Below are 25,947 nucleotides of genomic sequence, written 5' to 3'. Positions count from 1 at the left end.
TAGCATATATAATTACAGAAGTAAACAACTGGAGCTTACAGCATTTAACAATGTTTATCATTATGATTTTAACTATCATCTATCATAGCAGCAGTCAAATGGCTTGGGGTTTGTAAACACCGACTGTTGTCTAGACTAAGTTTCAATCCCAGCTTAAGGCAATTGCTTGTTTAGCCGCACTGAAGAGCTGTGATGGAGCGAAACAATATCTGTGGATGACCCTCTCTTTCTCTCTCTCTCTCTCTATATATATATATATATAGAGAGAGAGATAATAATCAGTACTAGTAAGATTACACATCTAAAGTAAGAATAGATTTCAGATTCTTAAAAGTCATTCTAGAATTGTCTGCAACAGATAGAAGTGCTAAAAAACATAATCAGTTCTAAGTGACAGTTTTCTTGGGGGTTGAAGGTTCAATCCTCAGTACAGACGATACTAAGAATGTAATTACAAGTTACATAGCTGACAGAATGAGAACTACCTCGTGGTCCTGTTTGAAATTCTGTACCGATTCTAGAGTTCGACAAGACACACCTGAAAAAGGTCAGAGGTTACATTGGGCGAAATGTTGTGAAAACAACACCCAAGATGAGAGCAGTAGATTGAATAATTTTGTTTATACAAAATTTTTAAACATGATATATAATACAAGGTAACGCACTTAAAAGTAGCCCAACCATTTTTATGTTGTATGTTGAATAGGCTGCATTCTTATCTGAGAATTTTGACTTTTGTCTTATTTAAATCAAATTTTAAACTGGAAATTCTGTTCCATTTTTTCTGCTAATTCTTCCATTTTAAAAATAATTTCAATTTTGACAAAAATTTTTTTTGAAAAAATAAAAAATTAATAAGTTGCAATTTATTTAATCGATCTGGATTGAATATATATCGTCAGTTATAATTCCAAAACCAGAAGATGTATTTATTTCACACTTATAGTATTTTATTCATATATTAACGTAGCACATTTTATTCATATGTTAACGTAGCACATTTTGCACGTTTCGTGGAATAGCGGAAGCTCACCAACAACTCAGATATGCGTGTTCCTCAGAAAAATAAAAAATATATATGCACACACAATTTACGAGGAATAAATGCATAGAGCTCATGTTTGTAAGAGCAGGATATATATTTCTTATAGATGCTACTACTATAAATTGATTTTTTTTTTTACACAGAAATCCCCACTTATCAAGGCCGAGAGGTCACTCGAGGATAAGGGTTAATGAGTATACATTAATCAATGTGATTATAGTGTAGTAAGCATAAGTAGTGGAATATTTGCAAGTTGGATTACTTAGGGAGACGGTTCATCAAGAACTTGTTTACATTGGACTTGATGACAATCAGATTGTAGTTAGCTGGGAAGTAGGCAATCAGAAGAGAGTTCCACAGGCGTGCAGTTCTAAGAAAGAAGCTTTGTTCATGGAATCTACGTTTAGGTCTAGACACAAACAAGGAGTGTGGGAAATTATTGATAGTTGTTTCGGCTAGACGAGTGTTTTTCATGAAAGTTTGGTGAGGGGGGACCACAGACTGAAGCTCAGATGAGCACTTGCCATGAAAATAACAATAAAGCAGAGACAGGCTCGCAACATCTCTCCTGTGGGAAAGAAGTTGCAGGGAAGAGAAAAGGGACATCCCCCACTAAGCTACGAAGTCTATTTTGAGCTCTGTCAAGGCAGGGTAAGCTGCTTCTAGCAGCTCCTGCCCAGATTTGGAAATAGTACTCCATCGTTGGCCGTACTAGAGATTTCAAAGTAGGTAGTAAATCTGGCTCAGATCATTGTATGTTTGTTTTTTGTTTTTTTAAATCAGTCAGCAAATTTAACAGTGTATTCATATGTCGCCATTGGTCATTTATATGCTCCTCATAATACAGTGCCGGCTAAAAGAAAGTCCACACTTGTAATTTTTTCAAAAATTGCAAATTTAAGCTAAATTTAATGTAACTGTTCAAACAACCTATACCTCATTTGATTCGCCTTTTATTCTTGTAATAATTTTACCTGTTCATATTTGACTTTAAATTGAAATATTCTAGTGTTCACGTCAATTCAAAAAATAATAAATCTTTATGCCCCCTGTGTACATCATTAGCTAATTAACTAATGAAAAGATGACAGCAATATATCATTTACTTTGAAATCTTGGCTGTTCAAATTGTACAACACTTTATATAGTGTTATATATATATTAGTGATAGGACGATTCCAATATTTCTTCTCATTCTGATACAATTACTGATTCCGTATTAAATTCCTGATTCTGATTTTTTATAAATCTCTAAATTTTCAATAAGTTGTTATTTTTCCTGATTACCATAAAAACACATGTTAAATGCGCAGATATTTCTTAAACGTAAAAATACACTCGTAGGGGACGATCGATTTTATTTTCACTGGTAGTTTAAAATTAATAAATATTTTATTATTACTACTAGCAGTGAAAGATTTTGTTTTAAACAAAATCAGATTAAAAACAAAGGCAATTAAAAGAATCGTTTTTGGCATTGGAAAATAGGCACAAATTATTCTGATACCATCAAAAGTTCTGATTTTTTTTTTTTTTACTGAAATTCACCCCTTACAAAGCTACTATTTGGGACCATGCCTAAAAAAGATAAACAAGATGTTAGTTTACATTACATTTAAACTCCTGCATATCAGTACAATTAGGGAAGCAGGAAGGGAATTCCAAAGTCTAGCTGTTCTAGGGAAGAAGCTATTAGAATAAAAAGCTTTCTAGCATTTAGAAATTCAATAGTGAAGAAGTGAGATTTTGTTGCTAAGAGGGTTTGTCAGGGATATATACTTCGAGGGGGCACAAGTGCAATGAGTTCATCAGAACACATTCCATTATAATATTTGTAAAACAAGTACAGATGCAACATCGCGGTGATGGGACAGGGGTTGGAGCTTAGTTGACAAAGTAAGACCTATTAGATTGAAAACTCGTTTTGGGGCCCTATCCAAGAGAGAGAGAGAGGCTAGTGGTAGATGCACCAGCCCAAATGTGGCAACAATACTCCATGCATGGATGAATAGTGACCTTGTAGAGGTACAAGATACTCTCAGGTATGAGTAGTCTTCTAGCTCGATAGAGGGGACCTACCTTCTTTGCAACAGCCTTCACAATGTCCTCAATGTATTCGTTCCGATTCACATTGCATGCAAATATTAGGTTGTGGAGTTCGAAGGAAGAATTCTCAAGTAGGATGTTATTTGTCATGAATATCATTGGTTGGAGAGGTGTCTTATATTGTTAAAGTCTAACTAGCATTAAATGTTACCATCCATTTGTGGCTCCATTCCACTACGGTCTGGAGGTCATTTTCTAACAATTCCGCCATTGTCTTAGATTTGTGTACATTCGTTCTTCCCTCATGCAGATTATAGAGCATTGTATCACCAGCAAATATACCTATATCAGATACAATATTATCAAGGAAGTCGTTTATGAATATCAGGAATAATAGTCGGCCAAAGATCGACCCCTGATGCATTCCCACATTAATGTTATGCTGTTTGGATGTACGTCCATTAATGACAACCTGGATGGTCCTATTGTCTAAGAAAGATCTAATTATATCTAGTATACGTCCAGCTATAACATAGGATTAAATTTTCATTAGCAGCCCTTTGTGCCAGACTTTGTCAAATGCCGTGGATATATCAAGGGCTACAGTCCTGGTTCGCCTGCCTTATTCAGAACATCCAGGTATATGCATTCAGAGATGACTGTTAAAATATCTGCAGAACGACATTGCCTAAATGTACGGCACAATCACGTTGACACACCGGTTCTTGCCAGATCACCAAAGTTAAGCCTGTTTGTTGGCTCTAAGGTGGAGTTGGAGGCGAATCGCCGGGAAAACAGTTCCGCCTTCTTGGTTGCCGTGCATGCGACCTTCTGTTTGTTGGATAGTGGAGGAATTACTGATTGCCCTTTATTCACTATACTATTATAGATTTCCCAGAAATCATGAGTTCCTATCTTCTGCGATTCTATGCAGTTCTTGATTATTTCAGCATGCTTTCTTTTCGTTGTCACTATTTCTCTCTTACAATGATTTTAAGTAATCATCCCAACATTAATATATATATATATATATATATATATAAGCACAATAATCATAAATTTTATCATTCGTTTTAAAAAAGGCAAATGCCAAAAATAAAAGGAAACAAAAGGTTTAGAGCAACTAAAAGTTAATTGATTTATTAAGAAAAGAGAATGCAGATAACTTGTCAAAAATTTTTTCAATCAGAATAAAGAAAAAAATGACAAAAAGAAAAAAAACGACAAAAAAATAAAAACACAAAAAAACACACACATAAAAAACAAAATCAAGAAAAAAAATGAAAGAAAAACAAAAACAAAAACAGAAAAAAAAACAAGAAATAAAAAAAAAAAGTCAAGAAAAAAAAAAAGTCAAGAAAACAACAAAAAAGTTAGTTCAAATATATAAAAAATCTCACTAAATGTTTAATTTTGGTTGTTTGTTTAAAAAAAAAAACAAATATGAAAGCAGATTCACTTTTTCAAAAAAAATGTTAGTACAAGTACGAGTGCGAAAATGTCAGTAATAGTAAGGATCATTGCTCCCATGGATTACCCCCAGTGCCTCATTCCATAAATGCTTCTAGCAATTCTAGTAGATCTGGCCTCATTTTTAGACTACTCATGCCTCAAAGCTTTCCAATTCTACATTATTAATGGCAGAAAAACATTGAAGAATAATAAACATAAGTGAAAAGCAACTTGTCTTCATCAGTTGTGTTTACAATCAGTCACAGTTAAAGAGAAAAATACGTTTGCTGAGAGTGAATTCCTTGAGGTTTTCATTTCATGCCATTTTCTTTTTGTTCAAAGGACAGGGCATTTTTTTTATTGATGGTTCACCACCTATCAAGGTCTGAAAGCCACTTGAGGATAAGGGTTAGATAGATCATCGGTTGGACGATGATGGACACTATACAAAAATTAGAAACAATGGATAGAATGGGCAGAAGACCACTTACAAGGAATTGATTATCAAAAAGGACGACTCAACAAGTATTGGTTTCAATGAGACTTGAAGACAACCATTTGCAGTCATTGGGAAGCAAACTCGTGGTATCTTGTTAATAGATAGGATGTTTTAGGAAAGCAACTTTGTTCATGGAAGTTCAATTTGGTTTTTGGTACAGAAAGAGAAAGGAGAGTTTTTTCTGTGGTTGTAGCTAGATGAGTTCTTTCTATGAATGTGTTATGGGGGATGGCATGGATTGGATTTCGTCAAGTGCTTATCATGAACATAATACAATAGAAAAAAGCTAGCAACATCTTTTGAGTGTGAAAGAGGCTGTAGGGATGATGATTCCCACTAGATTGCAAAGCTGATTTTGTACTTTGTCAAGACATGAAAGAGTGTACCGAATTATGCTTCTCCAGATATAACAGCAGTCCTCAATCTCAAGACATATCTGACCTGACTTTTATGCAGTGTTTTTTTTTTTTTTTTTTTTTGCCATTTCTGAATTTTTTTTAAATGAGGATAAGTAGACCTAGTATAGAATTCAATACGATATGGGAACCAGTAATTACAAACAATAGATAATATATACAAGTAATACGTAAAAAAACAAAAAGAAACTTTAATATATACAAGTAATAAGTATAGAGATAGATATACATTAATAAATAGTAATAATTAGTAATAAATGATGATATACACAACTAGAAATAAAAAGTAGGTTTAAGGCTCCAAAAATTCGTACTAGAATTGTCCGCAAGGACCCGTGGTGCAGTGGTTAGAGTACTGGGAAAAATCAATTGTGAAAGTGATATTCTCCTGAAGGTTGAAGGTTCAATTCTTAGTGTGGGTGACCGAAATATAAATTTGCGAATTACTTAAGATCTTTATCCAGTCATGGCTGACAAAACAAGAGCACGCTACCCACGTGAATTAAATAAAGGGTTCCGCTCGAAATTCCGTCCAAAATCCTAGAGTTCGACAAGATACACCTGAAGAAGGTCAGAGGTTATATCGAGTGAAACGTTGTGAAAATCACACTCAAGATGAGAACATAGTCTGATGAATAATAATATGTTTTTTTTTATTTTGCTTTTTTTAGAGGTGGCAAATTTAAAATTTTTAACTATTTTCTTTAATTTCAGATTTGGCAACTATTGGTTATTTTGAGTTTAGCTTGGTTTGGCAATTCATCATGAAGAGACTGACACCAGAGCAATGTTTGCAAATGATACAATCAATTTGTTTTATGTCATATCAACCCATTTCAGGTTATTTAATGATGACTTCAGTAATTTTGGAAAACAATTTTATGTTTCGAGTTGTTTATATCTTTATCTATTTATTCAAGGTGTTTGGTTTGGCTGTTTTGTAAAGAGAGAAGGGAAAAGGGAGACTGTTGTTTTTGTTTTTTGTTTAGCAGAAACATAATTAAGTTTTGCAAAAGGGAATAGAAAAACAAAAACATCAATGTTAGGTGCAATTTATCTCAGGAAGCCAATATCTTCAGACAGCATGATCTGGTAGCACCTGAACTTTGTCTGAAACATAGTATAAATATATCAATGTGTATGAGGACAATAGTCCAAAGAGAAAATAATATCAATAAAGATGCATATAAAGTTGGCTTTTGATTGAAGCCCCCCCCCCCGACACACACTACACCTTTAGCATTATTGTGAAGATAGAAAATATTTTCAAATTCAATACATTCCAAGCCTAGTATTGAAAAAAAGGAAAGAAATTTTAAAAAAAAAAATGTGACTACTTAATGACGTTAATCCAACATTAGATGTATTTACTGTGAAGGTCATGTCATAATTCGAATAATGAAGTTGATAAAAAGTTTTTTTTCTATATTCTATATCAATCGTACAAAGTCAATTAAATTGAATACCAAAATTTATCAACAGAACTACAAAATAAAATAAAACAAGCCACGCTTGTGTGGTCGCCCCTCTGGCACTGCATGCGAGATGACACCACAAAAAATAGTGAAGAAATGATGAATGTGAGAAGTGTGAAGGGCCAACGTTACCTTCACATTTTTGCCAAGTTTCAGAAAAATCTAACGGATGGGGCAAAAGCTTTGGGGTAAAAAGTGTCAGTTTTTGCAATTTTGGGGCATTTGTGACCCCTTTTGAGCTCCTGGGAACACTGAATCCCAGTGAAAATGGACAAACAGTGCAGTTTCACACCTTCAGACATGTATATTTGAATTCAGCACCATGGAAAACCACTATATAAACATAAATATCAAGTTTTTGAGTAATATGAAAAAAGAGCTCCAAAAAGACATTTTTTATTTTTTTACATGGTAGTCACCACTTATCAAGGCCCGGAAGCCACTCGGAGATAAGAGTTATTGCGTGTACAGTAATCAATGGGATATCATAGTAATCATTAGTATTGAAGATTTGATAAAGTGTCTTATTTAAGGGGGCAGTTCATCAGGAATTTGTTTATGTTGGACTTGAAGACACCCAAATTGTAGTCAGGTGGGAAACAGGCAAACGGAAGAGTTCCACAGGCATGCACTTCTAAGAAAGAAGCTTTGTTCATAGAATCTACGTTTTGATTTAGAAGAATGGGGAAAATTATTGACAGTGGTTTCAGCTAGACGGGTGTTTTTCATGAAATTGGTGAGGGGGAAACGAGAGATTGGAGCTCAGACGAGCACTTGCCATGGAAATAACAATAAAATAAAGACAGGCTCACAACATCTCTTCTGTGGGAGAGAGGTTGCAGGGAAGAGAAAAGGGCAACCCCCACTAAGTCACAAAGTCTATTTTGTACTCTGTCAAGGCAGGATAGGCTGTTTTTAGCAACTCCTGCCCAGATGTGGCAGCAGTACTCCATCCTTGGACGTACTTGGCTTTTATTTAGATAGAGAATTGCATCAGCAGTGAGATATCTCTGGAGCGGTAGAAGGATCCTACTATTTTTCCAGCGACATTGGCAACAGACTTGATGTACGTGTTCCATTTCAGGTCAAGAGTAAAGATTAATCCCAGAAGCTGTTTTTTTAGAAAAACCATTATATAGTCAGACATATCAAGTTTTTGCTTAGAAATAAGAAAAAAGAGCCATAAAAGGATGCGTTTTTAGCACAGAAAGTCTCTGAGGACGCGAATCAGAATGTTGCCAGGGTTACCCATACTGGATTTATATTAAGAACATTGGGCTCCATATTTTGGCCAAGTTTTAGAATATAATGGATGGATCAAAAGTTATGGGGCAAAACGTGTCATTTTTAGCCATTTGGGGGCATTTTTGACCTCTTTTGAGACCCTGGTGACGCAACGGGAATTTAAAAAAAAATTTTTTTTTTTACTGTGCACATCTATTTAATGAATAACAATTTGTGGAAAAATTCAGGAAAAACTAATGGACGGTTATCTGGCAATAGTCCGGACTAACGGATGCACGGAAGCCACTGAAAACATAGGTCCCTCTCCAATAAATTGGGGGACCAAAATGAACAAACTGAAATTAGTGAATTGATATTTTGTAAAAAAAAAAAAAATGTATTTTTTTGTTTTTTCATAAGTTTATAAAATCTTTTTTTGTTTTTAAGTTTGTTTCAAATCAAAACTAAATAACTTTGAATTTTATTGATGCATTTTTTTGTTTTTTTTGTTCTTATTATCTAATAATTCTCAACATTTGTTTCAACATTATTTTTGTGACGAAAAAAAAATCACATCAAAAGAGCACACGATTAATTTTAAAAGTAGGTATGTTTAGAAGTATCTAAGCTGGTCTGCAGTTTAACTTGTTGCTGGCTATCTTGCTCTTGCTTGTTGCTGGATCTCAACATTTCGAACCAAGAGAGAGACTTAGTTGTTGTACAAAGCTAAGACTATGTAACATCATCTGTGTATAGATACTCCCTCAGGCATCTGTCTATAAAAATGGTCTTGTGGCGATGGAAAAGTTGTGACGCGTGGAGGCTTGAAATGCTGGAAGCATGTAATAATTGATGTCAATGACTGTCTTCAGTATCATGCCTGCTTGAGCGTGTAAATTCACCAGTAGGACTTTAAAAAAAAAAAAAAAAAAAAAAAAAAGAAGAAAAAAAGTCATTTTTGGGCTCATGGATATTGAGTGTCTGAGGGAGTGGCACTCGTCTGACAAGACGTTGCAATCATCATGATGCTATAGTGTGGTATGAGTTATGAATGGATGAGCATTGATAGGAAAGAGAGTAAGCACAGGTGAGAGAAATGGAGGGGTAAGGAGAAATAAAGGAGATATATAGGGAGAGGGAGGCACAAAGAGATGTAGGGGGAGGCACAAAGATGTAGAGAGGGAAGAAATGAAGGGAGGAAGGAAAGGACGAGGGGAAAAAAGGAGGGGGAAAGGACGAGGGGAAAAAAGGAGGGGGAAAGGACGAGGGAAAAAAGGAGGGGGAAAGGACGAGGGAAAAAAGGAGGGGGAAAGGACGAGGGAAAAAAGGAGGGGGAAAGGACGAGGGAAAAAAGGAGGGGGAAAGGACGAGGGAAAAAAGAAGGGGGGAGATGGACAAGGAAAAAAGGAGGGGGGAGATGGACAAGGAAAAAAGGAGGGGGGAGATGGACAAGGAAAAAAGGAGGGGGGAGATGGACAAGGAAAAAAGGAGGGGGGAGATGGACAAGGAAAAAAGGAGGGGGGAGATGGACAAGGAAAAAAGGAGGGGGGAGATGGACAAGGAAAAAAGGAGGGGGGAGATGGACAAGGAAAAAAGGAGGGGGGAGATGGACAAGGAAAAAAGGAGGGGGGAGATGGACAAGGAAAAAAGGAGGGGGGAGATGGACAAGGAAAAAAGGAGGGGGGAGATGGACAAGGAAAAAAGGAGGGGGGAGATGGACAAGGAAAAAAGGAGGGGGGAGATGGACGAGGAAAAAAGGAGGGGGGAGATGGACGAGGAAAAAAGGAGGGGGGAGATGGACAAGGAAAAAAGGAGGGGGGAGATGGACAAGGAAAAAAGGAGGGGGGAGATGGACAAGGAAAAAAGGAGGGGGGAGATGGACAAGGAAAAAAGGAGGGGGGAGATGGACAAGGAAAAAAGGAGGGGGGAGATGGACAAGGAAAAAAGGAGGGGGGAGATGGACAAGGAAAAAAGGAGGGGGGAGATGGACAAGGAAAAAAGGAGGGGGGAGATGGACAAGGAAAAAAGGAGGGGGGAGATGGACAAGGAAAAAAGGAGGGGGGAGATGGACAAGGAAAAAAGGAGGGGGGAGATGGACAAGGAAAAAAGGAGGGGGGAGATGGACAAGGAAAAAAGAAGGGGGGAGATGGACGAGGAAAAAAGGAGGGGGGAGATGGACGAGGAAAAAAGGAGGGGGGACATGGACGAGGGACAAAGAAGGGGGGGAAATGGACGAGGGACAAAGAAGGGGGGGAAATGGACGAGGGAAAAAGGAGGGGGGGAATGGACGAGGGAAAAAGGAGGGGGGGAATGGACGAGGGAAAAAGGAGGGGGGGAATGGACGAGGGAAAAAGGAGGGGGGGAATGGACGAGGGAAAAAGGAGGGGGGAATGGACGAGGGAAAAAGGAGGGGGGAATGGACGAGGGAAAAAGGAGTGGGGAATGGACGAGGGAAAAAGGAGGGGGGAATGGACGAGGGAAAAAGGAGGGGGGAATGGACGAGGGAAAAAGGAGGGGGGAATGGACGAGGGAAAAAGGAGGGGGGAATGGACGAGGGAAAAAGGAGGGGGGAATGGACGAGGGAAAAAGGAGGGGGGAATGGACGAGGGAAAAAGGAGGGGGGAATGGACGAGGGAAAAAGGAGGGGGAATGGACGAGGGAAAAAGGAGGGGGGAATGGACGAGGGAAAAAGGAGGGGGAATGGACGAGGGAAAAAGGAGGGGGGGAATGGACGAGGGAAAAAGGAGGGGGGAATGGACGAGGGAAAAAGGAGGGGGAATGGACGAGGGGAAAAAGGAGGGGGGAAGGATGAGGAAGAAAAAAGCAAGGGGAGAAAAGAGAAGAGAAGCAATAAAGAGAAAGTTATAAAACGAGAGAGAGCGAAGCAAGAAATGTAATTATAGCAATCGGTAAGCGAGTCATGCACTCAAAATCTGCAGTCAGTCATGGAATATCATGGATGATTATTAGATGCAACAAGGGTTGCAGCAATGTGCATCACGTCGCAGTGCCATGCTGAACAAGAGGGCAAAAATAACAAGATGAATAAATAGACACAAACCTTACAGGCATTTATTGATGAAGATCAGACTTTTTATTGTTACAGAATAACCAAGGACATACCTATAACAGGCCTGTAAATCATGCAGCTGAAGTCCACGACTGGGAGTGAATTATATATGGCGATCATAATTACAACTCAATGACAATTACAGAGAATATTTTTTAGGTATTTTTTTTTTTAATGTTATTCTAATCCACTTGCAATGGTCACCCGAGGATAAGTGTTAAATGAGTGTTAGATGGACGGTGAGACAACACTGCGATGATTGATAATGATCGTGTTGATTGGGCAGAATTTGATTATAAAGAAGGCGGCTCTGCAAGAATTTGTTTACATTGGACTTGAAAACGACCATGTTGTAGTCAGCTTGGAAGTAGCCTCACAGTATTGTGTATCACAGACAGGCAGTCCTAGAAAAGAAACTTTGCTCATGGAAGTTTCGTTTAGTTTTAGGTAGAAAGAGAGAGAAACTATTGATAGTGGTTGTAGCTGGACGAGTTATTGTTGTGAACTTTTTACAGGAGGAATAACCATAGATTTAAGCTTGGTCGGGTCCTTGCATGAAAATGAGTCTAGGAAGACCAGCAATGTCTCTTCGTTAAGAAAGAGATAGTAGAGAGAAGAAAAGGGAATCACCTACTAGATTTCAAAGTCTATTTTTTACTCTGTTTGGGCAGGAAAAAGTGCCCTGGATGGCACTTCTCCAGATGTGGCAACAGTACTGCTGCACCTGAAGTCATTTGTTACTACTCGAGAGTCAAAACAATGAAAAGAATATGCTGTTGTCATAGCCCTAGTGATGACATTCAATCAAAGTGGGTGAGCCAGCACCACATGAATTTGCAGCATTACAAGATGGCTTCATCTACATTCGTACATAGCTAACTTCTCACCGATTGCAGTAAAAAAAAAAAAAAAAAAAAAAAAAAGGATTAAACTTTTCCTATAATGACATAGTCCCTGTTGATTGCGGTGTAGTGCTGGTTCTGTGCAGTTCTAGGAGGTCCACCCTCCCAGGCTTTGCCTTCTTTCTTTTAGAGGGGCTTAATTTATTGCTAATCACTTGAGGCACTCTTACAAGGAAATGCTGACGGGGCTGCCCAGCCACTTGGAGGGGTTGACTTCTCAACCCTGGTGGCACAGTTCTTGCAATGAGAGAAAACTACATACCACCTTTCACAGCCATTACTCCATCATAGAATGCTGATGACACATAGGTTGGCAAAAAAATTCAAAGTCAGCTTTTAGTGTTGCAAGCCAAGTCTTCACTTGACCTCTTTCCTTTTACACCATATCAATAATCAGGTCGGCACTATAGCATTGTAAATCAGGTTGGTTGGAGAATGATGATGAGTTTCCTTATTTATTTATTTTTTTTTTTTTTTTACACGGTGGTCACCACTTATCAAGGCCCGGAAGCCACTCAGGGATAAGGGTTATTGCAAGTACAGTACGTTAGTGTGGAGATTTGAAAGTGTTTACTTAAGGGGGCGGTTCATTAGGAATTTGTTAACGTTGGACTTGAAGACATCCAAGAAAGACCTGAAGAAGTCTGGGTAGCTGGAATTTCAAGCGAATTATGATGTGTAGGATGTGATCAGTGATAAAAAAAACCTGAGGATATGTTGGAGACAACAGCTTTCTGAATATCAAGTTTGAAACTATTGATTGTATTATAGAAATTAAATGCAGCAAGATGTTCGTTTACAGTGCATTGAAATTTCTGCATGTTGCAGCAAACAGTATGACATAATCATATTGACACACCAATTTTCATTAGAACACCAAAGTTAAGCAACGTTGAGCCTGGTCAGTACAAAATGGGTGATCAATTTAGAAATTCCAGGTTCTGTATGTACGACGACGTCAACACCTCTCTGCAAGAGTTGCAAAAACCTAACGTCGTCATCTCCCCTAATGGCGATATAGATGCAATTGGGGACCGCTTGTGAATGTTATACTCCCATGGAACTTCCACCTTTGGAAAAAGCTGGTTAAACCTGCATAGGGTTAGTTCTGTTTCCATTTCACATTCCATGTTGCATGAATATGGATCTTGAGGAAATTCCAAAGGTAAGCAGTCAAAAGAAAGAAGCTATTAGATTAGAAAGTTTTCCAGCATCTGGAGACCTTTACAGTTAAAGGGTGGGATTTTGCTGCTTGTTGAGTTTATCCAGGGTATTTATGTTGAGGAGGTACTAGTGCAAAGTGAAGTAAGTTCATCGAAGCACATTCTGTGGCTGTACTTGTAAAACAAGAAAAAAAAATTCAACATTGTGGTGATGAGACAGGGGTTGGAGTTTGGTAGTGCAAGACTATATTAGGTTAACTAATTACTGAGTATTAATAAGTTTTGTTAGAAATGTCTTCAGCAATTATTATGTAATCATAATTTAGGTGAACACATACAGATCCCTACCCCCTCCAACCTCAGTCATGGGCTCCTAGTTGTATAACTGCCAGGCCTTTTATAGATATTACCTTGAGGAATTATAGGTCATTACCAAATGACCTATAATTTTACTCCATTTCTCCTGAACACTAGTTCAACCTAATAATACCAAACCAGCAATAATTTGGATGTAAGCATCGGATATAAAATATGCATTTAAATAAGTGATGCTAAGACAGACAATCATAAATGCATTAGAAAGAACAATGAGTGTCAAGAAGCCAGCAGAAGAAGAAGAAAAAAAAAAAAAAAGAATGAAAATGACTAGGCTAAGATATTAAGAGTATATATAAATGTCAAGGCCACTGCTGGTTTAGTATTATTAGAATGGGTTAGTGTTAAGGAGAGCTGGAGAAACCCAAGAAATATAGGTTATAAGGGACGTCTGTAATTTAAAAAAAAAAAAAAAGTCGAGATTTATCAATAAATGCTTGTAGAGCTATGCCTGCTCATGTTGATAACGTACCACTTAAGGTAACGGCTTTCTTCACGGCCACTATGCTGTCTAAAAATTGGCGAAAACAAAAAAAAAATTTGAAAATACTAGAAATCGACATGATTTCTGAAAAAATATCAGCCAATCAATTTATAAAACAAATTTAGTTTCATTCTTCGTTACAATACGATTTTTTTTGTGTGCCAATTAAAAAATGTTGGATTGTTGATTTACTTTACAGCACTTTCAGGATTTGTCCACAGAAAACAGTTGCAGATGTGATTGCCAAAGTCTTGCATCTTCAAGAATCGATGAATGTTTTATTTCATTATATTTAGATAAAGATTTTTTTTTTTGCAATTCAATTTATTTGGAAAAAAAATATAAAACATTTGTGCTTCAATTGCCATGTAGATAAAAATTTACATAGAAGCGGACACGGCAGCTCAACACCTGTCCAAATTCACCTTGAATTATTGCGTAGTTGGTGCATTTATAATGTCTCTTAACAGTCTATTCCAAGATCCAAAAACCTTGATCAAGAAAGTGGCTCTTCTCCAGTTTAATTGAAATCGGCAGTGAAATAGTTTCTTATAATATCTGCATAGACCTTTTTCTGGTGCAGGAGTGAATAATAAGTCCTGACGTGTATCATAATAACCATTGAGGAGATTGTAGACTAAAACAAGATGAGCACATAATCATTAATGCTTAAGGAAAAAATGTTAAGCTTTTTGAATCTGCTTTCATAGAGCAGATCAGATAGACCCCACACTATTCAAGTAACCAGTCCTTGAGCTCCCTCCAGATGCTGGAGATCACGTATTAGATATGGAGACATGGTGTGATTTGATTCAATTTTAGGTATTTCTCAAAATTTACATTGCATATTTCATAGCTCCAATAAAATAGATCCTTGGAATTGCAATTCTATTGTCTGCAAACAAACTGAAAACAAACCGAAAACGTTGTTTGGAGTCAATTTCTTCCAAATAAAGAAATCACTTCATGCAACAATTGAAGCCAAAAAATATGCATCTTCATTCTGATTGCTGGTCGTCACAAGAAATAATATTGTTGGATATTTTGGTACTTTTTACTTAGTGGTTTCATCTTATCTATGAACACTTCATATAGTTAAAGTGACCATTATCTAGGACTTTTATTATTCTAGTAGGAAGCAATCTTGGAATGAACAGATGAACATAAACAGCATTAAATAGTCATATTTATTTAATTCTTCAAACAATCACCACCTGACCACAGAGTCATTTCTGTTAGCGTTTCAGAACCAAGTGAGCCTCTATAAGTCCATGCTATTAAAACATTAACTGATTAATGTAACTGCTGCCTATTAATTGAAATAGAAAATTAAAAAACAACAAAAAATTTTAACTGATTTTGTTCAACCAATAAAAATCTCATACCTCCTCCATTCATTATCAACACTCAATCACAAAAAGAAAACATTTAAAAATAAATTGAACAAAAAAGAAAAACTCACTTTACTTCTAAAAATGTGTGTATATATATATATATATAAAAAGTGGTAGTACAATTAAGTTTACAAGGTGAACTGATACAATAAACTCCAAAGTATTATAGATATTAAGTTTCTGATACCCATAAAGCAAATGTAACCAGATGTAAAAGCTCAATAAAACCAAATAGAGAATAGAGTTTATTATAAGTACATAGGTTTAATAAAATATGTTAAGAAACACTTTAGTAAGAGTTAAAAACATTATTATTCGGAAAGGAAACACAAATAGAGGTGACAGTCCTTAATCGGTGGAGTTTCCAAGAAATACTTTCCTTTTCGTCAGAAGAGAGGAGTTAACAAAATGTGTAAAAAAACTTTTGCTTGTAAAGCATTTAATGAAACTAGATATGCTTTACAAGCAAAATTTCTTTACGCATTTTGCTAACTCTTCTCCTCTGATGAGAAGGAAAGTATTTCTTGGAAACTCCGCGGATTAAGGACTGTCACCTCTATTTGTGTTTCCTTTCCAAATAATGTTTTTAACCCCTACCAAAGTGTTTCTTAACATTTTACTAAACCCATATATTATGGAAAGATGAAAAAGTAACAAAATAAATTATATGTTCATCAACGTTTCGTCTTTCAAGACTTCTTCGAAATGAGTAATTTGAAGAAAATAAAATACCAGTACAATATTTGAAAATATACTTGTGTTTGTAATGTTAAAAGGATTATATATATATATACACACACACACACACACACACACACACACACACACACACACACACACACACATTCACTCACCTGAGGTGATTTGCTTTTAAAAATAGCTTTTCGTATGCCATCATGAATCGAAGGATCCCATTTTGTAAATCTGGAACAAGAATCATTTTCAATTAAAATTGAATTAGATAAACAAAAAAACAAAAACAAACAAAAAACATTAAAACATTTTTCAATAGATGGTCATATTTTTCTTGATAGATTGGTTGGTAGATTTGTCACTTTTATGGTGCATATCTGTACTGTACCGACCATACCAAAGTAGCACTTCCATAGACAGATTAAACTGGCTTCCTCCAAAGGAAGAAGTTTCATGGGAATATCAAATTTACAAGCAATTCCTAGTTGTTTCTATATCCCTGTCAGGAGAGATGATGAGGTTAGGTTTTTGCAGTTCTTGCAGGAAGGTGTTGATGTCCTACATACAGCGCCTAGTATTCCTAAATAATCATCCATTTGGTACTGACCAGACTACATGTTGCTTAACTTCAATGATCTAACAAGAATCAGTATGCCAATATGATTATGGTATATCAATCCTTTTCAAGTTATTTAATGCTCAAGGGCAATATCTTATTGCAGTGTATACAATAAATTAAACACAAGTTGTTCTTTTTATCCATTTCTCCAACAATAGTGCACAATCGATCTGTGTATATTTGAATGTTGCTTAATTGATTGCATAGTCTGAAATGGTATCCATTAGGCCCATCATTCATCACCAATCAAAATTTACCCTCAGAAAGAGATTGCGAGACAATAAGATTTAACTCATGAGAAGGAAATAAAAGGACTTTTTTAAAAGTGTCTATTTGAAGGATTTATTTAAAGGGAGTTGTCATTTCACCTGTATGAGCCATACTATTGCTGTCATATGACTTCAATTACCCTGAAATCAACGATGCAAGGGAAATAACTCTGTATAGCAAGCAACAAATGACAATTTATAATTTTTAGATTGATTTCCTCAGCACAACATTTCAGTCTAAGAGAAAATCAAAAACTAAAGAATACAGAGTGCTTGTCCAGAAATGCCCCTCATTATGAAAAAAAAATCTGTATATACTAATCCAATATACAAAGTAAAGTCAGTGTACCGTTTTTTGTTAGTCGCTTTCTTCTTACAAAATAAAAAGTTGGTTCCGTCTTGTAAAATTTTTTGTGGATCATTATAGCATAAATAAAATATAATTTGATTTAATTCCTTCATAAAAATATTATGTCCTGGTTGGAATTATTTTTAATGGCCGGCATCTTTAAAAGAACGTGTTGTAACTTTGTATTTGACCATACAGATTTACTTCACTTTGATTGAAACAAAAAAATGAGGTGCTTGTTCAGAATCTTTCAAAAGCTTGAATAATATCAACTGTATGAGTTAATCTATAAGTCAAATGACGTGGTCTCTCAATTGGACTGGTTGACCCTGACCGTTGATCAATGATCGATTTTTCTGCTCAGCATCGTTGACCGGTTCTTTAGTTCTTCCGTCTAGACGCGCCACTGTCATTCTGCTCCCCATGACATCACCAGAGCCCAGTTAGCCAGTTCAGGTTCTACACCAGTCATGGGTGGCCCTACCAAATTATCGGAGACTATATTCTCATTCTACAACAATTTAGGTCTGAAATTAGAGTTTCTTTCATTAGACAGTATAACCTAATGAAGTAATCCTGGACTGTTGCCACCTTCGCATGAACTATGACGTGGGGTTGGTATTTACCATCAGGGAGCAAGATCTACGATTTGCGGGTCACTGAGGAGCAAGCATAGCTGGTGAAAAATGTATTGCTGTGGACTCCACGGCTCAGCTGCGTGAACATAGGACAACCTAGATCCACGCACATCCAGCAAATTGCATATAACACCAACTATGATCCTGTAGATCTGAGGCAGCTGATAAAAACAAGGAAATCTGGAGAGACTCACGTTGGTCCAAGTAAGGAGCTTGATCCGATAGAGATAGATAGCTTGTTCAGAATTCTCCCCCCCCCCCAGGATAGATAGAAAATATTGTGCAGCAAAAATGTTAATTGATAACATTTTTATTTTTAAACAAAAAAATCAAATTTTCTGGCTACAATCTAGCGACACCATCTAGAAAACAGTATAAAGGAACAACTCTAAATAGGTCAAACTTTGAAAGATTTTAGAAAACCATTCTTAACATGAGGAAAAAACTAAAATTTGCTTCGAAAATAATTTCCTTATTTAAAAAGAAAAGTACTAGATCAATTTAGGTGATTTTTGTTTGTGCAATATTTTCCTTTATTTTTGTTTTTTTATGGAGGTGGAGGGAATCCTGGACAAGCGCCAAATACAGAAATTTGTGACGGTTTCATTAATTGAACTCGATCCATCCTTTAGTTGGATATCCAGAAGTATGGTTAAATATATTTTGAAGATTGAAAATTTTTAGCAGTCCTTCACTTTTGTGAGTTTAGAAATTATATATATATAAGGGTAGTTCCAAAAGTAAAGCCTCCTTTTTCTTTTTTAAACTAAAAAATTTGAAGAGTTATGAACCCAATACGAGATACTGATCTGTTTAAATTATGTGCTATTGCTACCAGAATTTTAGCAAAGTCACACATCATATAAAGTCCTGATTAAGAATGAACATTAAAATCCATAAAATTTTTTCTTATACGTAACACGAAAAATAATAAAAGGCGGGAGGGGGGGGGTTGTATTATATGAGGAACTTTCCAAAAGTAATGCTTTCTATTTGTTTTTATTCCACCCGAATGGATCAATTAATTGCAAATTGCATTGTTCTGATGATTGAACTTTAAATTTAATATTTCATATGGGACGATTCCAATATTTTTACCCCCCCCCCCTACAATTACCAATTCCATTCGAAATTCCTGATTCCAATACAATTACAGATTCTGATTCTTTATAAATTTTGAAATATAGAGTTGTTTTTATGTGAAGGGAGTGGATTACAGCAAAAAACCCTATGTAATACGTGCATATATTTTTCACAAATATATAAATACACTTATGCATGTAACCTATAGATTTTTTTGTTTTATCAATAGTTTGAAATCAATAAATATTTCATCAGTAATACGAGCCATGGAACATTAAGTTTTAAACAAAAGCAAAAAAAAAAAATAAATAAAAAAAAAAAATAAAAATAAATAAAAAAAAAAAATAAAAACAAAAAAAGGAACCATTTTGGGCAATGGAAAATAAGCACAAATTTTTCTGATTCCAATAAATAAAAAGTTCCAATATATTTGATTCCTGATTATTTGTCCCAATACTAATTCATATGAACTCCCTTGGTGAGCTACAGTTTGCCAACACCTTTTATAAACCAATACGAATGAGTGAACAGAATAAACTCACCGAATGGCATGGACGTCATCTGTGTCAGGAAGTTCGTAAAGTCTTTCTTTGCATGATTTCACCGTTTCTGCAACTTTGGATTCATACAAATCAATTTGATCATATCTTAAAAAAAAAAAAAAAAATGCTTTTAAACAGACGGAAAATGTTTCTGCAAGTAAATTTCTTTTATAAACTTGTTCAAATGAATAAATGCAAAATCCTTACTCTATTAACATAAAAACTGTTTGTTGCTTATTGGTCCCCCGACAAAAGGAGGGTGGACCTGTAAATTCACCCTTGTCCGTCCGCACTTTCCTCAATAACTACGCCTTGGAATTTTTAAAAATTTTGCACAAACATCATATGAGTAAAAAAAGTAACAGAACAGATTTTCCAGGAAAACACGGGGCTCTTCAAGGGCTAATAAAAACATTCCATTTTTCGAACTACTCTACCATATTTGTCCAAAATTTTCTCTGTATGTCTAATTAGCAGATTTTTATGGTGTTGAACTCAAATCAAAATATGTTAAGGCCTTGGGGATTTTGAGGCTAAATGGGGGTGGGGGGTAAATGATGGACTTAGTCCTGAACTGATAGGTCCTGAACTGTCATCTAGGCTTCAGCCTCTGTCCCATTGACGAGATGTTGCATCCCTCTGCCTGTTCTACAAATACTTTAATGGTGAATGCTCTGACGAACTGCAAACACTTGTACCTCCCCGACGTAACTACCCCCGACAAACCCGACAAGCTACTAAGTCTCATCCCTTTACAGTAGAGATCCCTAGGTGCAAGAAAGCCTTTTACTCCAATAGTTTCTTCCCCAGAACTGCGGGTCTTTGGAACTCTCTTCCGGGATTCTGCTTTCCCAACTGTACTGATATGCAGAAGTTCAAGTGTAATGTGAACAAACATCTTTCTACTCATCTCCCTTCATAATGACCCTGCTAATTAAGTCCCTGATAGTAGCCCCCTGCTTCAAAGTGGCACTGTGCCTTGTTTGGGGTGAAAATTGAATTTAAAAAAAAAAAATTTCTTTTTTTGCATGGTGCAGGACTCAAATTTACATATGTTAAGGCCTAAAACTGCACCATTTGTTCATTTTCACCAGGATTTGACGTCCCCTGGGAACCTTTGGAGCAAAATGGGGGTAGAGGTCAAATGCTGAACTTAGTCATTTTTTATGCCTCGTTCACTGTGCCCCCCCCCCCAAAAAAAAAAACGGATTTCATCAAACGGGAATGGAATCATGTCATCTTTTCTAGTGTGACCATTTTATCGTTCCACCCTGTATAAACAATTTTGTTTATAGTAAAACATTTTATGTTGCCATAATGATGAAATATTTGCACAAAATATCAAAAATCATATTTAAACGAATTAGGCACAAGGACAAAGTCTGAGAAAATGGATGTCGCTGATGGTCATCCTTTGTTACAATAGAAAAATGTTAAGACTACTCTTAACTAGACTCATCAATCACCATAATACCACATTTACTCTAAGATCCCTCCTACTTAAAATTTCTCAAATGTTTAAAAGTTTTATTGTCCTTGAATATGAATACAGTAGAACCTGGAATATGGTGATCCGAGGATATGTTTTTTTCAGGTTACGATGTAGAATACAATGTTTTTCCGGCCACTAGTTACATTATTTGCCCTGCCTTACACTGTTATTTATAATGTTATTTGATTATATACATGTGTATTATATACGGTATTGTATTTTGTTACTAATTTTTTATGTCGTATCCCGGGGTTCTACTGTATGTCTACAATAATTTCATTTGATTTTATCTAAAAAGGCCAAGGAACAAACAAAAAAAAAAACAAACCCTTGGTTTTATCTCTTATTACATTATCTTTTAATAAGTTTAAGTAGTGTAGTATCGGCTATTTATTGTTATAAAATCATCATCCCATGAATTATCTCCTTCGTTTTTATCGCAGTGAGGTTAATCTACTCAATTATTACATTCTTCTTTGGAAGAAGGAATAATGTAGTATTCTGTTGCCATGAGACTATGCTCATAGGCATTACCTTCTCCTTTTATAGGAGCAATCTTGCCAGTTATTACCTTCTCTATTTTGGGAGGAGGGGACAGATTAGTGTCCTATTCATTTTGTTATATCATTTTCTCAGTCACTATGTCCTCCTTTGAAGGCCAGTGTATTATGATGAACTAAAAGAAAAAAATGCGATCTGAGGGAGCATATATATTTTGATAGTTTGTGATACAAACACGTTAGTTGGTTGATAGTCATAAAAAAAGGGGGGGATACAAGCATATATATCTATAAAAGTGAAATTGTGTGTACATTTCCCTACCAAACTACTTTGTCAATTTTTGGTCTGCAGACTCAAGATTTGAAATAAGGGTATTGAGATTTGGGAAAATTATTTTAATCAGTTTTTGGCCAGAAATTTCTTGGTCAAGGGGTTTAAGTTCAATGATTTGACCTTTGAAAACTCTACCAAACTCCTCTGCCAATTTTAGGTCTAAACACTTGAAATTTCAAATGTAGGTTACTTGGATATGGATCAAACCTTTTAATTTGATTTGAACTCAAAACAAAAGGTGTCAAAATTGGGTTCAAAGTTAAAAAAAAAAGTGTGACCTCTGCGATCTTTTACCAAATTACTCAGACAATTTCTGGTCTACACATTTGAAATTTTACATAAAGGGTATTCAGAGATAGGGCAAGCCTTTTAATTGGTTTGGGTCGAAAATTTGAGCTGCCAAGGGGTCAAAGTTCAAAAGATTTGACCTTTGTGGTCTCTAGCAAACTACTCAGCCAATTTTTGGTCTAAACATTTGAAATTTTACATAATGTGTATTCAGACATATGGCAAGCTTTTTAATCAGTTTTCGGGCGAAAATTTTGCTGCCAAAAAGTTAAAGTTGAAAGAGTTGACCTTTGCAGATTCTACCAAACTCCACCGCCAATTTTGGGTCTAAACACTTGAAATTTTAGATGTAGGTAACTTGGACATAGGTCAAACTTTTATTTCGATTTGAGACCAAAACAATAAATGTTAAGGGGTCAAAGTTTAAAAAAATTTACCTCTGCGGTCTCTACCAAATTACTCAGACAATTTATATATTACATTATATATACAGATATATATATTATTTATAATTAAATAATTATTCCTTTTTACTTGCAGACACTGTTTCATGCTTACACAATCATCAGTATATCGTAATTCCTGTCGGTCATGGGATTCAAACCCAGCCACAAAGCCACATTTTTCTCCATTTGCTAAGTGTCCACCAAACAATTGCCATGGAAATGAAGAGAATTAAGAACTATTAAATGCTCAATTCAGATAAGTATGTTAGATAATCTAGAGTGTTCGCATGACCGGAAGTCGTGAACATTGCATAGACACTAGGTGATTACCTTATACACACACTTATGTCTTTCCGAATTCAGAGGTATATATATAGTGCCATGCAAAAGTATTGGATATAATATATTTTTCTTCATAGCTAATTAGGGTTTAGGTTCTCTGAATTTGGAAAGATACATCTAAAGAAGGTTATATCAGCTGCAACGTAAAAATAATAAACCAAAATGAGAATGATAGTCTGAATAATCGAAATAATTCATCATTTCAAGAAAGCTTTACATTTACAGTAAGGGAAATAACTCAGCAATTACTAATTTTTTTTTTTTTTTCAGTCTTCTTAACTCGAAAAGTCCTGTTTATCGCAAACTTTGTTGATTTGGTAATGTTATTCTCGGTGTCTCTAAAGAATTCACAAACCTTCTTAGTGACATGCAATATGGTTTCCGTTCTGCTAGATCTATAGCAGATGTGCTAATGGTTATATCTCATAGGATTAGTGAATCTCTTGACAAAGGCTTCCTTTCTAGGGCAATTACTCTTGACATATCAAAGGCCTTCATTAAGGTATGGCATAAGGGCCTACTTCACAAGATTTCCAGCTACGGTATAACTGATAGGTTCATAATAGTGGTTGATGGGCAGAAATCAGAGGCCCAGAATATTAATGTTGAAGGCCCTCAGGGGTCCATCCTGGCCCCAACTCTTTCTGATCTACATCAATGATCTCCCAAAACACATACTTAAATCATTTGTTGACATCTATGCTGATGACACAACCATCTATGGCAACACATCAAAGGCCGTAAATGACAAAGCTCTTTGATTCTCTCTCCTCTGATCTTGAGCAAGTGGTACAGTGGGGGAAGAGGTGGCTGGTTACTTTTAATGCATCTAAAATCAAGCTCCTATCTTTGCAGCATCAACGCTCTAATCCCCATCTGACATCAATTGTAATGGATGGCTTTCGTCTTGGGGAGGCTCTAGGTTTTGACAAGCTAGGAAGGACTGAAACTTTTAAATAAAATAAAATGAAATGACAGCTCAAGCAAAAGTTACGTTTAAACCAGGACCAAACTCAAAGAAAACCAACCTGCCTCCTCCCTTGAGGCTTGCATTTACTAATATCCGCGGGCTTAGAACTAACTTAGATGATGTTGAGTCATTTCTCCTTGTAAACATCCCGGATATCTTAGCATTAAGTGAAACTAACCTTCACTCCTCCATTCCCTCTAACCACTTTAACATGCCTGGTTATCTCCCACTCTACCGTAAGGACTCGGACAGACATATGCATGGGCTTGGAGTCTATATTATAACACCCTCCCCCTGACTAGAGAAATAAAACTAGAATCAGAGGACCAGGCTTTTATGTGCTTCAGACTAAATATGCAACACAATATTAGCTACTTGTATTTTCTCTACCGCTCTCCCTCAAACCAAGACTGTACCCAAATAAACAAAGTCTCAGACAGCATAGATATAGCACTCTCCCTCGATACTAGCACACAAATACATGTATTTGGTGACTTCAATGTCCACCACAGTAACTGGCTAGGATTCTCTAATCACACAGACGTAGCTGGTAGCACAACACAGCTTCTCTATATCCCATTCCCTATCTCAGTTGATTACATTTCCGACACGGTTCCCAGACCAGCAAGATCAACATGCCTCACTTCTAGATCTCTTTCTGACAACGGTTCCCAATGACTGTACAATAAATGCCCACAGCCCACTCGGGAATACTGATCATGCTGTGATAATGGTAGAAATCAGCCTAAATTCTCTCCCTAAAACTGAAGATCCACTACTCAAAACAACGAGGTATTACAAAAAGGCTGATTGGGAAGCCATCAGGGAACTTATCAGAGATGCCCCATGGCAAAATATCTTTACTCTTCCAGCGGAACAGTGTGCAAAGGAGACCACTAAATGGTTCAAAACTGCAATTGAAGCACATGTTCCTGCACGGAAATTCTATAGCAAGCCCCACTCTCCCCAATGGTTTACTTCTGCTTGTGCAGCTGCCATTTGTCAAAGGCAGCATGCGTTCCGCAGATTCAACTGACATAAGTCCAGCTCAAATAAACAGAAGTTTATAGAAGCTAGAAATAATTGTAAGAGAGTGATAGAGATAGCTAAGACAGATTACTCTGAAACCATCAGAAAACGCATCAAAGCACAGAAATTAGGAACCCGGGATTTTTGGAAAATCTACAACAGCGTAGTAAATAAAGGACAGTCAACTATTCCCCCACTATCAAACAATCATGAGGTTGCTTGCACAGCAACTGACAAGGCTAATCTGCTTGCCAGTCAGTTTGCCTCAAACTCCACACTGAACTCGGTACACCACTCACTCCCTGATTTTCCTCTGCGAACAGACGCCACACTAGACGATTTGAAAATCACCCCTTCTCAGGTACATGCTATTATTAGCAATACACATGAAAAAATTGAAATAGCTTGAAATATTTCAATATTGGTATGCATAGAAAGAGCTTGATGAGCTAAGAAAGAATCTTTTTAAATTTTTAAAATCTGATTAAAATTAAGGAAGTTATGGCTATTTTTGTGCCTCACGCATTTGGATATTTTTCCCTCTTTAAGACCATATGCGTTTCGTCACATTTTTTACACTACTTTTTCAGTAAAAATGTCATATCGTTGTTAAAACACAAGACTAAGAAATGAAATTTACCATATAAGTGTATTTTTGTACAAGGAATCAGAATATGCAACTGAAAATCTCCCAAAGTTTATGGTTTCCAAATAATCTGCAGTAAATGTGCATAAATATGCAGCAATTCCTTAAAAATGCCATGTATCCATAAACAGAAAAGAAGTTGGAGAACTCAAAGTTGAATTG

General features: G+C 36.2%; 1 protein-coding gene across 3 annotated transcripts in view; it reads right to left on the bottom strand.

Moving 5' to 3' along the window:
• Positions 1–25,947, bottom strand: part of LOC145284437 (AKT-interacting protein-like) — a 110,007-nt gene that overhangs the window by 1,897 nt on the left and 82,163 nt on the right. Inside the window, exons 7-9 of one of the 3 annotated variants that reach the window (XM_080133248.1) lie at positions 19,739–19,843; positions 16,400–16,469; positions 14,140–14,178 (exon numbers count right to left, since the gene is read on the bottom strand). In XM_080133248.1, coding sequence (XP_079989374.1) covers positions 14,170–14,178; positions 16,400–16,469; positions 19,739–19,843 — 184 coding nt within the window. In that variant the 3' untranslated portion in view covers positions 14,140–14,169. Of the gene's footprint in view, positions 1–8,588; positions 9,068–14,139; positions 14,179–16,399; positions 16,470–19,738; positions 19,844–25,947 lie in introns of those variants that run through there. The other 2 variants (XM_080133247.1, XM_080133246.1) reach the window with 2 other exon arrangements.

The sequence above is a fragment of the Euprymna scolopes genome, chromosome 9, assembly GCF_053919585.1.
Source record: "Euprymna scolopes isolate OS-2025 chromosome 9, ASM5391958v1, whole genome shotgun sequence".
Lineage (NCBI taxonomy): Eukaryota > Metazoa > Mollusca > Cephalopoda > Sepiida > Sepiolidae > Euprymna > Euprymna scolopes.
This window is presented reverse-complemented; position numbering and strand designations above follow the sequence as displayed.